Source organism: Talpa europaea, assembly GCF_964194135.1.
Source record: "Talpa europaea genome assembly, chromosome: 15".
NCBI lineage: Eukaryota > Metazoa > Chordata > Mammalia > Eulipotyphla > Talpidae > Talpa > Talpa europaea.
In genome coordinates this window covers 14,235,762-14,252,965 of record NC_140083.1, presented here as the reverse complement: position 1 = coordinate 14,252,965, position 17,204 = coordinate 14,235,762, and the positions used below count along the sequence as shown (strand labels likewise).

The 17,204-nt window shown below is 37.7% G+C and overlaps 1 protein-coding gene across 6 annotated transcripts in view; it reads right to left on the bottom strand.

Moving 5' to 3' along the window:
- The window catches only part of ANKS1B (ankyrin repeat and sterile alpha motif domain containing 1B), a gene marked incomplete at both ends in the record, with an annotated part of 793,016 nt that overhangs the window by 549,138 nt on the left and 226,674 nt on the right, over window positions 1-17,204 (bottom strand). For all 6 annotated transcript variants that reach the window (XM_084256217.1, XM_084256227.1, XM_084256226.1 and 3 more), the window contains one exon: window positions 6,650-6,815. In XM_084256217.1, coding sequence (XP_084112343.1) covers window positions 6,650-6,815 — 166 coding nt within the window. The remainder of the gene's footprint in view (window positions 1-6,649; window positions 6,816-17,204) is intronic.

The following is a 17,204-nucleotide window of genomic DNA, read 5'->3' as shown; positions in this document are numbered from 1 at the left end:
AAAAGACACGTTCATCAAGAGATGTCTTCATACTGGAAGACATCTGCCTTTAGTAAATAAAGCACTGAGTAACAAAGAGAAAACAACAGTAACCCCAAGGGAGGTAACAGCAGTAACTTCCCTGACTCATCAGCTTAGTTAGTTGGTCCTGAGGCATAGCTATGTATGGGTCATGAAGGAGTTGGCACTGCAGAGAGACATGAAAGTAATAGACCAATGTAAAATACAAGGTACCTATGGGTTACTCAGCCGAGACTGTTAGAATGAACTCTCTGGTAGCTCTCTTCTACTTATGGAGGGGAATTCTGCGGGGCTTTAGATAAGGTTTCATCTAGAATTGGAACAGAAACTGCTCTGACATATTTGTCCCTATTCCTAACATTTTATTTAAATCCACTTTTCATTGTGAACTCCCTTACTCCTAGAATTCCCACTTTCATCATAAAGTAAAAAGAATACCAATCATTCTAAATTAAGCCTAGGTCAGCTGAGGACACTGGCTCTTTTTACACAGAATCCAGATGATTGAGCACAGTTGGAGAAATTTATATATCCATGCAAATCCACTCTTATCCCACTCAAAACACAATAACAATAAACAAACTCAAGAATTGTAGGGGTTGGCATTTTCCAAAAGTGCCTGCAAGAATATCTTTTCATAACATGACTTTAGCAATATGTTTACATAGAGAGAAGAAGGTACTAAATTTCCTCCACTAAAATATTAGGCAGGCTCTTGACTACAGTGTTACTGACATTGTCTTCTGAGGCTGTCATAAAAAGTAATATAGCTTCTACATCATTGCAGTAGGATGCTTGCTCCCCTGAACCCCATCACATATCATGAGGCAATCTCAACAGACCATGCTAACCATATGAGTAAGGATCATCTAGAGAGTGGAACCTCCAGTCCTCAGTTAAGCCGACCCAGCTGATAACTTTTGGGGCAGAAAGAACCTTCCCTGCCCAGCTCTGCCCAAATTGCAGATTTATAAACAAAAAACATGATTACTGTTATTTTAACTCATTAAGTGTTGAGGTGGTTCGTTATGTTGCAATCAACAACTAGAACAGATTTTGATACTTGGAAATGGGGTGCTGCCATAACAAAAATCTGAAACATATGACATTAACTTTGTGATTGAGCAGCAGACAGAAGCTGGAAGGGGCTCAGAATGAGTGATGCTGAAAGTGAAAGTGACAGTCAAGGACAGGATTCATGGGACCCCAAAGAGGTACAAAAAAGCTGTCGCTGAAGGCTGAAAGGAAAGCAATGTAATTGGAAACTAAAAGCAAGGAGTCATTTATTATGGAGTAGTGGCAAGTTTGGCAACACTGACATCTGCAGTAACATGGAAAATAGAAAATGAACCAAATAAACTCTATGATCAAGATAAGGAGATTTCCAGGTGACCCAGCTTCATCTGGCTGCCTCTGCTAAAATGCAAGCAGAGAGAAGATCTACTAAATGCAAAGCTAGGAAATTTCTGGGTATAAATTTAAACTGATTTCTTATTTTCAGCTGCAAACGAGTATCAAATTAGGAAGGTCAATGATCAAATCTGGCTGAGACAAACAAGATCATTTGTTAAGAACTAAGAAAATTCTCAGATGGTGCCACATTGGTCCTTCAAACCAGACAAAAGACCCTCTAAGGGGGCCTCCCCTGGTGGTGCAGTGGTTGAGGGCTGGGTTGCGAAGCTGCCCCCAGCCTCTGCAGCGCCAGTTCGATCCCCAGCTGCCAGTGAGGGTCCCACATGGCGTGCAGACCTCTCCTGCTGTGCCCGCTGCTCCCCTCAGCAGTGTATTTCATCAGTCTGCCTGTTCCGTTCCCCGCTCTGGTGAATTCTCTCACCCTCCCGCACTTCTGACTGTGCCCAGTGCTTGTATAAATAAATCAATAAATCTTTTAAAAAAAAAAAAAGACCCTCTAAGGATTTGTAAGAACATGCCCCATATATCTCCCTGTTCAACAACAGTTTCAAAGAATCTCATGGACATTGTCTCTCAGTCATCTGCTAAGCAAGGTAAAGAAGAATTGATCTAGAATATAAGCTATAGTTTAGTTGCGTAGAATATAAATGAAAACACAAAAAGTTCACAAAGTTCTGAAAAAATTATATCAGCTTGGACTGGAAGGACAAGTGGAATAGTACAAATGAAATAAGGTCTTTGACCCCTGATCATTTGTACAGGAAGAAAGTAGGTGAACAGATAGTCAATGGTAAACAGACTTCTTTTTATGGAAAAGGAAGAATGACTCAGAGGGTAGAACCAAGAGCCACTGAGAAAAATTCATACACCATAAGTCTGAGCCTTAAGAAAGGAACTGTGCTGATTAGATTCAAAATTGCTACAGACTAGTGACTGCCACGTGCCCTGCTTTCCTTGTGCTTGAATCAGAAGGTCAATTACAGTCTTCCAAGCCTGTCCCCTAGTTTACATTGAGTGTGTAGGAGACTCATAACATGTGTTCGTGTTCACAGATCACCATTGCTGAGAGTAAAGATAATCAAGGACCTGTACCATAAGAACAGCACCAGGAAAACCAATGCACACCTGAACTAGCCTTGGAGCTTATGTGGCAATGAGTTGATATCTAGAGATATCTGTTTGCACACCCAGCCAGCACTCCATGAGGAAACCCAAGCAGGCTATGGAGAGAACATAGGACCCCTAGCCTATAACCTCAGCCATGTTCTCAGCCATCATTAACTTGCCAGCCGTGTGACTGAGGCACATGTTATTGGCTCCTCTACCCCCCAATTGAAGAGTTCCAGCTCATACCATGTGATACAGCCAAGCTGTGCTTGTCAAATGAATCCTGCCAAACTTGCAGATTTGTGAGCAAAACACATGACTGATGTTCCCCAAAGACAGTACACTTTGGGGAATCTTGCTAAATAGCAATAGATAACTGAAACAGACATTACCTCCATCAGAAGCTCTCCTCAAACTCCAAGGGGGGGTTTAAATGTTCCTCCTTTCTGCTCCCAAATCTATCTCTGTGCAACATGCTCTTAACACTTATTATACTCTTACTAGAATTAATTGCTCACTTGTCTGTGAGTTCAAGGGCAGACCTATGGCTTTTTGGAAAAGTAACTCTTAAAATGTTACTTTTAGCCCATTCTCTCTTCTTCTTTTGGAACTTAGATTAGATAAGACAGAATTTCTCAGTGTATCCTCCAAGACTCTTAGCATCTCTCTGTCTCTCTATGCAACACTCTGAAAACTTCTTAACATAATTTCCAGCTCATTAAATATCTCTTCATCAGAATTGAATCTGCTATTCCATCCATCCATTATGTTTTAAATTTTACATTGGTTAAATTTTACATTGTGTGTGTGTGTGTGTGTGTGTGTGGGTGGGTGGGTGGGTGTGGGTGTGGGTATGGGTGTGTGAGTTCTAATTTTTGTGAGTGTTTTTTTTATCATTTCTACTACTTTTGTCATTTTCTCTCAAATGTGCTAGGTCATTTCTTACAGTTTCTAGTCTTCAAAATACCTTCAAGCTTATGTTTGATTTGTAATAGCAGTCATTTTTTTTTTTAGTCTCATCCGGTAACGCCAATACTTGAATTTCATGGATGGATCTTGTCTTTCTTGTTTCTGTTGATTCCCTCTTACTGTTCTTTTCCTTGTGGGCTTAATTATAGTAAAATGATCATTTTAAATGGAAAAAGGTATTTTACAGGAATTATTCAGGGGCCTATGAAGACAGTAAATTTCTCTCTAGCTGGATTACATTTGCTTCTGTTTGACGCCTGAGGGTATGACTTTAAAGTAAATTCAGAGATTGATGTTTTTGGACCAGGGAGCCAATAAATTCAGGGAGCCAATCTGTGCAAGGACCATTTTGTGGTAATAACTCCTCAGGAATTTGCCCCATTGTTCTGCTCACAACAAACCATCTTTCCTTGCAGTCTCCTTCGGGTGAGAGATACTGGCAGAATTATTTCTGATTACTGTAAGAGTGTAGTGCCTGGAGGAAGGATTTCCTGTTAGAGTGTTCACACTGGGCAGGTACAGAGATCTGTTTTCTGCAGACAAACCCGCAGAGGCAACAAGTACCAAAGTTCAATATCAGGTTCAGCAAACTCCCTCAGGAGAAACTGGCTTTAGGGTTCTATCTGCCACCCACCCTGGCCCATGCGTTAGCCTTTGCTACCTACTGATAGAAGACATTCCTAATTTACATGTTATTCCATTTATATAATCTTCCTGTCACTGATGCTTTTAAGAAGTTTTTCTTTTCCCTATTTTTAGTCCAACACATCTCTTTGTTTTCAGCAGCAAAGTCATTCTGGGTTTCACCAGCCCAGTTACCTGGACCCTTGTCCTTTTCACCCCTCCATCGTCAGCATGCAGATGGCTGGCACACGAAGGAACTCAATTAGTTTTTGATTTTTTAGTGAATACATCCCTGTCTTCTTTGACTTATTCTTCCTTCCACCTCCTGCCACCTGTGCCCAAATTAAAGCTCTTTTCCATTTTATTACAGACGTACCACCGTTCTCCTACTTTAAGCTGTACCTCTATCTCCCCCCAATTTCCTCTCCAATGGAAGATTTTTCATTCTCATCAACTCACTTTGTTTGGGATCAGCATTAACTTCATTCTCTGTGATTTGCTTCTGGAGCCTCACTATTTTTCTGACTTTATCCTCATCTGAAGTTTTTTATCCTATCACAATATACTTCTGATAATATTGCTGATACATGTGCACTACAGTCAGACTTGGTCACAATTTCTATTCTATTTCATGCCCTAATAATTCAGCAATAGGACACAGTTTAATAACACAAGTTGGGCACCCAAGTTTAAGTTGCAGATCCACTCCTTATTACTAAGTAACTGTGGGAATTTCTCTAAGATTTCAGTGCCTCTAAACTTCATCTAACCTTATTATTCTAAATAAACTAACAATTCTAAATAGCCTTGCTATTCTAAAATAAACTATGCTAATCATGCTTGCAAAAGGAGAATAATCATATTAATACCTTAAGGTTTGTAAACATTGTATGAGATAATATATATGAAGAACTTAGAACACTATTTGGCACTTAGATAATACTCAATATATTTGATTTTCATGCAACAAATCAGCTTCAATGCTGCTCAAAAACCCATTTGCTGGTTTCTATAAATCCCTCGTAATTATCTAAAATGGCATTTCTGAATTTTAATTTATACCTTCTCAAGATCTAGCCCTGCTTTCAGTCAGTGACTTTTATCTTAACCCAGAAATTGAATCCATGTGGAGCTACATATTTCAGAATTATATTCCTAATCATGCTCATTCTCTCTTCCCTCTGGGGGAACCAATGTCTGTGTTTTCTTAGACTAGCTCAGCCTTAACTTCTACCCATTCTGTTCTCTCTTCATTCCTTACTTCCCATCTTTTGATCTCCACAGTAAGTTCCTTCAACCTCTAACATTGACCTAGCCTTACTATTCTAAAATAAACTATGCTCAGTGAAATAAGTCAGAAGTGAAAGACAGTTACTGGATGGTTTCACTCATCTGTGGAGTATAAATAACCAAAGAATCCAAGCTGGCAAAGCACACAGCAAAATAATTCTTGGACTCAGTGAAAAATATACTGATTACCATAGGGAGTGGCTGGAAAAAAGTTGGGGAGAGAGGATAGGAAGGAGATTTGGTGGAGGGTGAGTGAAGCATGTGCACATATGCAAGTATGAAAATGTGGCCCCAAATTGTATAGTTCTGTAAACAATTGATAACTAATAATAATAAAAATTTAAAAACCCTGCCATTTCATGTTACCATCATATCTCTGCTTTAAATCTTCAGGAAAGGGTAATCTGTACTCTTCACTTTCATTTTCTTCCCATTTCTGACATTTTCTCTGTTAACTTCCAGAAACCTGATTTTATTGCCTCACTTCTAAAATTCACTTTTCAAAAATAAGCAGTAATTAGATTGTCAAACCAAAAAAGCCTCTCTTCAGAACTTGCTTCAATTTCTCTGAGGCGCTGATATGTTGACCACGCACTTGAAAACTCCTTTCACGTGCTCTCATGTCACACCCCTGCCTGCTTTCTTAGAGGTAGTGGAGAAGTAGCCAAAAGCAAATGGGGAGGTTGTCAAGACTCATGTTCAAGCAAAGATTTCCCCCCCCCAAACATATTAATCTTAAAATAAGACACTTCCAATTTCCTTACAGGGATAATGTTTCCTTGCCTTTTTCACACATAAATAATCTGAAAATACCAAGAAAGGTATATAATATACAAAGTTGATTTGATAACTTGAAACAGGATGCAGAAAGTACATCAAAAGCACAACTCCTGACAGCAAATCTACTATGAAGTTCTGAAGGCTCCAAAGCTTTATAAATGACCTAGAAATTTTTCCACCTATTAAAAGATTTCCAAGTGACTTCACCAAGGCAGTAACACCCCCATGAGGTTCTTTCTAGAAAGTTAAGAGGCTTCACATAAAATATCTCCTAACTTTACCAAAACACATTTCAAAATGTAAAAACCAAAAAAGCAAAAATCAATTATTCTATCAAAGCACTTTCATTTTTTAAAATATCATGGGAAAGCAAAAGATTAATCATATAGCGTTATATATATAATCATGCCAATTTAATTTACTTAATTGTGAGCAAAAATATTACCAGTTCTTGGTGAAGGAGCCCTTGCAATTTCTAAGGAGCATGGTTTCTTTGTAACTGCTGTGTCCGTGAGATCACATAGAAAGTTCTCATTTTCTGAAGGAAATGTATCCAGAGAAGCAGATGGTTCGATTTCCATAGTGTAATTCCTCTTCTTTGGATAGGACTCCTGAAAGGAAGGAGAAAAAATAAAAATAACTTTGTGATAAAGACACAGCCTGTTTAATTTATAAAAACTAGAAAAGTTAACCAGGTTCATCAGTTCTTCTGAAACTGATTGAGAAAAGATGATTCATCTGATTGATTAAGTTATGCAATCATGTAACCTTAATATTATCAGCGACCTTTTTGAAGGGTCCTTACAGTTTAGCTCCCCTGATTGTACAATGAACTAGAAAAGTTTATCATGAACTTGCTATTACTCTTGTCATGATCTCTTTTTTTTACTCTCTGTACTTTCTAGTTGTGGAATGAACTGGTTAACTGATCACCAATCATTCAAAGACTTTCTTCCTTTGCTTGATTCCTGGAGACAACCACATGACTCAATTTGGGCCAGTTATAAATACAATGAAATTTGCTGGATACATCTAGGGAAAAAAAGCAAGTCAGATTTTTTATTGTATATCACTAATTGGGTTTTCTGTCATTTAGAGGTAAATGTAGTCTCAACACTAATATTTCTCTTCCTGAACAACGTTAACACACTAAGGTTACTTTTACCAGGTTAAGAAAAATTATCTGATTCTGTATTACTGAATCTTCAACATATTCTAAAAAAAATAGAATTCATTTTATAAGATCATTTCTTATACAAAGTATTAGCAGTCAATAAATATTTACTGGGTATGTATCTTATACACACAGACACATATATGGAGAGTTGGAAACTACTAAGGCATAACCTTGATGTCAGGAAGCTCACAGTTTATTGGAGAAGAAAAACAGATTATCTGCATGATGAATTTCATAATTAATCATGTTATGTTTTAGATACTTTTGCTGCACCATGAAGTAAACTTCACTATCCAAAGGAAAAGACATAAGAAAAATATAAACTTACTTTCAAAAACTTCTGAGATAAATCCAAGGGTTGGTAAAGATTTAGTATAAGTTTCTATTTTGCTATAATGATATTTACAGTATAATAGAGTAAGTATTCAAGGTCAGTGCAATTGCTTTCGGACCATGCCAGACCCTCACACATCAAAGAGTCAATTATGTTCACTTGACTCTATTGAAAGCAGGAAATTGGGAGTAATTTATTTTTAACAACAAAGGGTGACAAAATAGGAAGCATCCAGAGGAAAGCAATCAGGATGGTATATGATTTAAAAACCATGTCACAGAAGAAATGATTAAAGGAACAGCAATGGCCTATCTCAGAGAAGCCTAACAGTAGCTTAATAGTGTTCTCAACATATTTGAAAGGCTATCCCTCAAGAGCTATCCCACAAAGTGGGGAAGGGGAGAAGCTGCAGTGGTAGATTTATTTTAAAGTTCTTAAAAGGCAGAGCAAGGACCAATGCTTATAAGCAAAGAGGGCAAATTTGGGTCAATGCAAAAATAATTTCCTATGAATTAATTATACTGCTTAGCTTTTTAAAAAATACACTAATAAATTAGCTTTAAATATAGCACTAAAAAGCAATAGAAGGAAATCCTTATTAGTGGAAATCTTTCAGTAGAACTATCTATTGATAAAATTGTGCATAATACATATTGTACAGGGCATACACCAGATGACTATAAACTTCATGAAGATTGGAATAATTATGTCCTTTTTAGATGCAAATTACTTTGCTTTTCAGTTTGGTTACTATCATTGTTTACTGTTTTGTACATTAAAAGTGAAAGATATCAAGATTATAACAAGACTATAAACAGTCTCTAGCTTAAATACCAGTTCCTCCCACATTAAATTAATCAGAACAGTCCATTCTTCACAGATTTGATTAAGTTGGAATTTGACTATGTTTGTGAAGAACTATGAGTATTTTAAAGGTCTTGAAAACTACTGAAATTTAACCACAGTGTAAATGAGTTTGTTTTCCCCTAAAAAGGTAAGAAACAGACATTTATTAGAGAAATATTAGAAAGTAAAGAAGAAAAAATTACATGAAAACCCAACATTCTCACATAATGAATAGTCAACTTTCAATGTATCTCCTTTACTGCTTTCCCCTGTCAATATGTGTGTGGATATGTGGGTTTGTGTAAAGGAAAGAAAAAGTATTTTAAACAACAATGAAGGACATCCTCTGGAGTAAGTGTCATCTCTTCTCACAGGGGAAGAAATCCTTCCTACATGGCTTCCTTATGGAAAAGAAGTGCCCCCAAGGATGGAGATGGTTAAACAGAGCAAAACTGGGTTTTGAAACAGAATGTTTCATGTTTTCAAAAAAGAGGGACATTCAACAGAACACCTGGCAAGCAGCCTTTAAAAGAAGATATGTAAGGCCTCCCTGGTGGTGCAAGGGGTTAATACGCAACCTAGGAAACTATCCGCAGCCACTGCAGCACAAGTTCGATCCCCAGCCAGGGAGCTACCCACATGGTGCGGCAGACCTCTCCTGATTCACCCGCTGCTCCCCTCAGCAGTGTCTTCAGTCCATCTGCCTGTTCTGTTCCCCACTCTGTCTCTGGTGAATCCTCTTACCCCCCCCACACCTCTGGCCTGTACCCTGGCTGTACCTTGTATGCATAAATATATAAATTTAAAAAAAAAAAGTAAAAGAAGCTATGTGAAATGACAAAGCACTGAAATGAATCCATGGATTCCAATACTCAGTGCAAGGAACAGAATACGACCATGGAAACCTTCTCCTTCCCCCTTGTCTCTCCCTTTCCATTCCCACCCCCTCCCTTTCCAGCCAGGGCAAATCCTGTCCTGAACTTTCAGCTTATAATTCCCTGGATTGTTGTTAAAAATACAACTATATACATATGTATATACATATAAATATAGTTATATAACTATAAATATTATATATTATGTGTGTGTGAGGTTGTTCAGTACTGCATGCTTTTAAACTTCATATATGTAATATAAAACATTCTTCTTCTTCTGTGACTGTTCTCAATCAATAATGTTTCTGTGTTTCATTTATTTCCAAGGTGGCACAGAAATCCACTGTATAGGTATTCCATAGCTCACTTATACATTCTCCTGACAATGGACTTTTAAACATTCCCAAGGTGTTTTGTCATTTAAAGCAATGTTGCTATGAGTATTTCTGTACAAAGGTTCCTGATATAGTTAACGAGGGTATTGTTACCTATTCCAGTAGTCGGGGAACAGAGTGTCAAGAACAAATGAAAAATGAGAAAAGTGAATGAAATCAGCGTTCTACACAAACAGGAATTTGAAGTGGGAGGTAATCATAAGAACTGGATTTCCTATAGATTCTATAGAAATATTTTTTTTTTCCTGAGAGCAAATTGTTTATTTTAATCATTTTGTTTCTTCCACTAATTGCATAATTTCTACCTCATTGGAGTCATTAGCAAATATGTTTATTTGTTAGCTTAATGTATATACACCTAACATTGCTATTTCATTCTCAATGACATGATTTATATTACATTTTGAAATAGGATTTCAATACCCAGGCTTTTGTAGGCAAGAAATATTAGTATACCCAAAAGCCTATTGTTTCTATGCCCTTAAATCACTCTTCTGATATTTTCCCAGATGCTTCCAGCTTGCCACAACCATTGACTACAGATTAGCAAAATACTTCTCATTCCCACCACCCCCAAATTATTCATACAATAAATGTTATAGAAAATCCTGGGCTTCTTTTCCAAAAAGGAGCGTCAGAGCAGTGCAGGGACTAGAACCACTGGGCTATCCACACCAAATACCTTATCTCTAAAGAAAAAGGAAAAATATCTTCCATATGTCCCAAATGCAAAATATTTTACTAATGCTTTAAAAACATATCTATCCAGGGCCTCCCTGGTGGCACAAGGAGTTAAGACGCAACCTATGAGGCTGTCCATGGCCACTGCAGCATGAGTTGGATCCCTGGCCTGGGAGCTACCCACATGGTGAGGCAGACCTCTCCTGTCTCGCCCGCTGCTCCCCTCAGCAATGTATTTCGGTCAGTCTGCCTGTTCTGCTCCCCACTCTGTCTCTGGTAAATCCTTTCACCCCCTACATCTCTGGCCTGTACCCCAGTTCTTTTTTTTTTTTTTTTAAATTTTATTGTTATATTCCCCATACAATTGCAGCCCCCCATTCTGACCCCAATCCCTCCCCTCCCGCCCCCGCCCCCCTAAAAGTGTCTCTGGTTCATAGTTTTTTGTTGATTTTGATTTTCACTTTCTTATAGTTATTCATTTTCCTGGTCCCTTATTTAAGTTTTCTAGATTCCTGCTATGAGTGAGACCATCCGGTATTTTTCTTTTTCTTTTTGGCTTATTTCGCTGAGCATGATCCCTTCCAGCGCCATCCATGTTGCTGCAAATTGCATGTGTTTATCTTTTTTGAATGCTGAGTAATATTCCATGGTATATATGGACCACATCTTCTTGATCCAGTCATCTATTTTTGGGCATTTGGGTTGTTTCCAAAGCTTAGCTATTGTAAACAGTGCTGCTATAAACATAGGGGTGCAGGTGTTCTTTGGAATTGATGTTTCTGTGTCCTTTGGGTAAATACCTAGGAGTGGAATTGCTGGATCATATGGAAGCTCTATGTTTAGTAGGTCCAGAAATCTCCACACAGCTTTCCACAGTGGTTGGACCAGTTTGCACTCCCACCAACAGTGCAGAAGAGTTCCTTTTTCTCCACACCCTCGCCAGCATTTGTTGTTAGTAGTTTTTTTAATATGTGCCATTCTCACTGGTGTAAGATGGTATCTCATGGTAGTTTTGATTTGCATTTCCCTGATGGCAAGTGATGTTGAACATTTTTTCATATGCCTGTTGGCCATTTGCATTTCCTCTTCAGAGAAGTTTCTTTTTAGCTCTTCTGCCCATTTTTTGACTGGATTATTTTCTTTGTTGTTGTTGAGTCTCATCAGCTCTTTGCAGATTTTTGTGATCAGTCCTTTATCATTAGTGTTGGGTGCAAAAATGTTCTCCCAGTTGGTGGGGTTTCTCTTTGTTTTTGTTATTGTCTCTTTTGCTGTGCAGAAGCTCTTTAATTTGATGTAGTCCCAGCTGTTTATCTTTGCCTTCACTATCACTGCTTTGGGTGATGTGTTTGTAAAGATGTCTTTGATGTGCAAATCACGTAGTGTTTCGCCTATATTTCCTTCTATGTATTTTATGGTTTCAGGTCTTATGTCTAGTTCTTTAATCCATTTTGAGTTGATTTTTGTGTATGGTGTGAGGTAGTGGTCAAGCTTCATTCTTTTGCATGTAGCGACCCAGTTTTCCCAGCACCATTTATTGAACAAACTTTCTTTGCTCCAATGCATAGTCTTTGCTCCTTTGTCAAAGATTAGTTGACCATAAATCTGTGGGTTTATTTCTGGATTTTCTATTCGATTCCATTGGTCTGTATGTCTGTTCTTGTTCCAATACCATGCAGTTTTGATGATTATGGCTTTGTAGTATAGTTTGAAGTCTGGGAGTGTAATGCCTCCATTCCCTTCTTTTTTTTTCAGGAGAGCTTTGGCTATTCGGGGTTTTTTGTGATTCCATATGAATTTCATCAATAATTGTTCTATTTCTTTGAAGAATGACATTGAAATTTTGATTGGAATAGCATTGAGATTCTATAGAAATATTGAGGATAGATTGTGATTGCTTCAGTGATGAATATTAGTGTTCCATAAATCTCATCTAAAGATGCTAAATATAAACACATAAAAGCCTCCTATTTAATGCTTTAATTTACCTCTAATAATGCATTGTGGCAAATATATGTTTACATAATAAATGTAAGTAGCAATATACCACAATCATACTTTCTTTGGTCTACATTACTGTATTGAAATTTTAATGTTTTATTTTTAAGGGCATATTATTTTTTCTTATCTTTCTTTATTGAAGAAGCATTGTTTACACCACTGTGTATGTTTTAGGAATACAGGCTCACACCTCTTCAAATGTATGTCATCACACCACATATACCACCAAAGTATCAACAATTCTCCACCACAGTGCAAGACCCCCCTCCATGTTTACTCTCACTCCCCCCCAACTGGTAACCTCAGTGCTGCCATTAGAATCCAAGGGTTTGTTTTAGTTTAATGTTTCTTTGTTTTTGTATCTTTATATCTCACATGATTGAAAAGATCAGTATTTGTCCTTTTTCTGAGTTATCTCATTTCATGTAATGTCCTCAAATTCCACCTATGTAGTCACAAATGGCACAATTTCATCTTTTTTTTTACAGCTAAGTAGTATTCCATTGTGTATATATACCACATCTTCCACTCCTCTTTATCCACTCATCTTTCAGTGGGTACTTAGATTGTTTCCATATCTTGGTTATTGTAAGTAGTACTGCAAAGAAGATAGGGGTGCATATCTTTTCAAAATAGTATTTTTATATTTTGGGGGTAGATACTTAGGAATGAAATTGTTAGATTATATCATAGAGCTATCTTTAATTTATTGAGGAAATTTTGTGCTGTTCTCCATAAACACTGCAACAATTTACATTCTATCAAAAGTATATAAAGGTGGGTTTTTACCCTTCCATATCCTCACCAATGCTTGTTTCTGATCTATCATATTTAGACTAAAGAAAGTGCAAGTCTTCCCTGCCTATGTGCTAATTAGAATCAGGAACAATCTGGCTTAGTAATTTTATAAAACAGGCTAACTGTCTTATATTGACCATCCTTTGTATGTCTGTCCTGATTTTATCCATCAAAAGTGCTGAAGGATACTTGGCCTTTGACTTCTGGATAAACTTATCAACAATCAATAAGCAGAGGTATGGGTACAGGCATTTCTCATAAGTATCAGTTATGTGTTTGTTTGTTTTTTTATCAGAAGTAAGATGACTTATAGGCTTTTCTGAGCTACTTTCATGTGGCATCTCTCTGAACTTGCCACTTAACCATAAGGGGAAGCTGTGGCAACTTCATTAAAACTGCAGAAGACCATGCCTGGTATACTCAGTCTGGTACTGGGGTCCACATTGGAGGATGTGCGAAACCAAATTGACTGTTTTCTATGGATAAGGGTGAGCAAATGTTTACTATCAAACCCATGTCATGTGAGAAAATACTGAAGAATAAAAGGTACAGGAAATATGTATCACATCAATTAGAAAAGTAGAAGAGTGATTAAAATTGTTTTCTATTTGTAAAGATAATAACAAGGAGACATATTTGGGCTCAAGATGAGTTTTCTAACAATTAGAGGTTTTGCTTAGCAATGGTTCTCTGCCATTGGATGTCTTCAAGCTGAATCTGCTCAACAAAACCCAATTCTCCAGAGAACAGAAGATGGTGGTTTGACTTAGATGAGCTTTAAGATGTCAGGACATAAGACAATGGGAACAGAAATATGACACAAGCTACTTACACACTTGCATTACTTCCTAAATTCTATTGGGAGTGGGCTTATGGCTCATCTAAGTTAAAGATAACTCACAATTCCAAATGACTCAAAGTAGGTGAAAGTTTTGAAAGTGGCCTGCTGTTCAGACATGTCCTGCAATATCAAGAAAAGATTTACAATGACATTCAAAAAAGGAAGACTACAACAGAAATATGGAACAATAAGAAAATAATAAGAGGGGCCTCCCCTGGTGGCGCAGCAGTTGAGCGCTGGGTTGTGAGGCTGCCCACAGCCTCTGCAGTGCCAGTTTGATCCCAGGCCACCGGCAAGGGTCCCACAAAAAAAGAAAAAAAAAAAGAAAATAATAAGAGATGTTGATGGTAAGAATGAGTAACAGCAGAAAAGCCTGGAAGGAAGAAGCATTGATAACAGTAGTAGCAGAACAATGGCTTCTCAAAGATGTTCCCACTCTCATTCCCTAGAATCTGTGAATATATTTTGCTAAGTGGCAAAAGAGATTTTGCAGATGTGATAAAGATAAGAATCTTGAGATGGGAAGATCACACTGGATTATCTAGGCAGCCCCATGTAAGTGCAAGAATTCTAAGTGAAAGTGAGAAGGAGATCAGTGTCAGAATGATGCAGTGTGAGTCACTTGACTGGTCAGAGCTGGCTTTGGAGGTGGGAGGAAGCCATGAGCCAAGGAATGAGTGAAGTTCATTGTAGCTAGAAAAGATGAGAAAATAGATTCTTCCCTAGAGTCTCTTCAAAGTAAGGTGGTCATACCAACACCTTGATTTTAGCCCATTGGGACACATTTTGGAGTCCAAGAACCATAAAAAAACAAATGTGCATTTCTTAAGTTACTGAGTTTGTGATGACTTGTTATTGCAACAATAAGGAACTAATACAGTACCATCAGTAGAAGGCATCACCTGGAGCAGCAACAGAGCCTATTAAGGGCTCACAGAGGGATACTGAAACTGGACTCCAATTTGAACCCTTTTATATTATGTTATGACTCAATCTTTTAAAGAGTGATTCTTTAACTTTCCAATAGTCTTAAAGTCACTGCAGTAGTATTCTAATAGAGTTTTCCTCCCACTCCATCTTGAATTTTGACAATTCATCCTAAAGATTATTTGGAAAAAATACCTGTGTAACAATAGCCAGGTATCAGTTTGAAAAGAGAAAAGTAATGGAAGGAGATAACCTTTATCATTGTTAAATAAATTATAAGTGGTTCTGGTGTAATAATCAAAAGGCAATAGAGAGGATTTTAAAAAATGAAGCTCCAGTGTTTGCAGAAATTTATATTATGAAGAAGCCATTTCAAATCAGCAGGAAAACAATGGGTTATGTAATAGTTGGGAGTTAACTGACTAGTCATGTGGAAAGAAATTATAAAACTGGTTTAGTACTTCTTTCATTTTACCAAAATAAAATTTAAATCATAAGTAGGTACATTTATGATAGTAACCTTAAAATAGGAATGACCTTTGACCAGGAGATACAACCAGACACATAACCTGAATGGTAGAGAAAAAGATTGATGAATTTGAGTATTTATAAATACTAAATCTCTCTAAAGCCATTAAAATATAAAAATTAAGAGCTAAATAACATATTTGGAAACATGCTTTGACACATACTGACAAAGGGCTAAGATCTTTATTACATAAAGAGAATGACAAATTGGGATAAAAGAGTTCATCAGCCTAAAAGGAAAAGTAGACAAGTAATAGGAGTAGGTTGCAGTGAATAGAAATTTCTAATGAAAAGATGTTTGGGGCCTTCTGGTGACGCAGGCTGTTGAGCGCAGCGCTGTGAAGCTGTCAGCAGCCTCTGCAGTTCCTCTTCGATCCCCACCGGCTACAGAGATACCCACATGCCGAGCAGACTTCTCCTGTCTCACCTGCTGCTCCCCTCAGCAGTGTGTTTCAGTCTGTCTACCTGTTCTGTTCCCCACTCTGTCTCTGGTGAATCCTCTCACCCTCCCACACATCTGGCCTGTACCCTGGTTCTTGTATAAATAAATAAATCTTTAAAAAAAAAAAAAGATGTTTGACCTCATTTGTAATTTAATTTGTATTAATTAAAATAACATGATCTACTATTCTTGATCACATTACTGTAGATAACACACAGTGTTAGTGAGGTATGGGAAGAAGTGGACATGATAGACTTAGTCTAAGTATGAAATGGTCTCAACCTCTTGCAGGCTAATTTGTCAACTGTTACAGAAGCACTTTAGAAAGCAGATCTTTAGATAGCATCAAATTTTGGACTTTTGCCACATTAAGATTTTTCCTTCACCTGGGAACAGATGGGATCGATAAACTCCCATTACTGTCCCTAGAACATGGTACTGCCAGGCACTATTTATATGCAGTGCATAATTATCACTCTTACTTTCTAAAAAAATTCTGTATACTTGCTACTTTCAATGCTTCTGTTAAATAATGAAATGCGGGGGAGAGGGGATGTAGAGGGAAGTCTGCCTCTTAGTGTCATGAATGAGGAAAGTTATAATAAGATCACACCAACAGTGAACATCTGAGTTTATAAATGGCTGTCGGGATATTGTCCCCCTTTGGAGAGTGTTAGCAATTAATGTCCATGAAACTTGATTCTTACTTAAGCTTCTCTTGATGGATCACTTCAAACCTTGAGGTGCCAATTAAACATTTGAAACCACAGCAGAAATGTCACCCACGAAGTGTTGAGAAACCAGTGTGGGTGCTAAGAATGTTACCTTGGTACGTGACGGGAAGGGCTGCAGCTATCCAAAGTTCGTGTGTGATAGTCCTATGATCTTATTTGGAAATGAGATGCAACTAGTTAAGATTAAAATCATTAGGATAACCCCTACTCCAATCACTGGTGTCCTTATAATGAAGGGAGATTTGACGATGACATGCTCATGGGGAGAACACCACGTGAAGCCTGCAGCCATGCAGCCAGTAGCCAGGAATGCCAAATACTGCCAGCAAAGCACAAGAAGTCAGGAGGAAAGCATGAACTAGATTCTCTCTCACTGCCCTTAGAAGGAACCAGAACTACGGACACCTTGATTTTGAACTTCTAG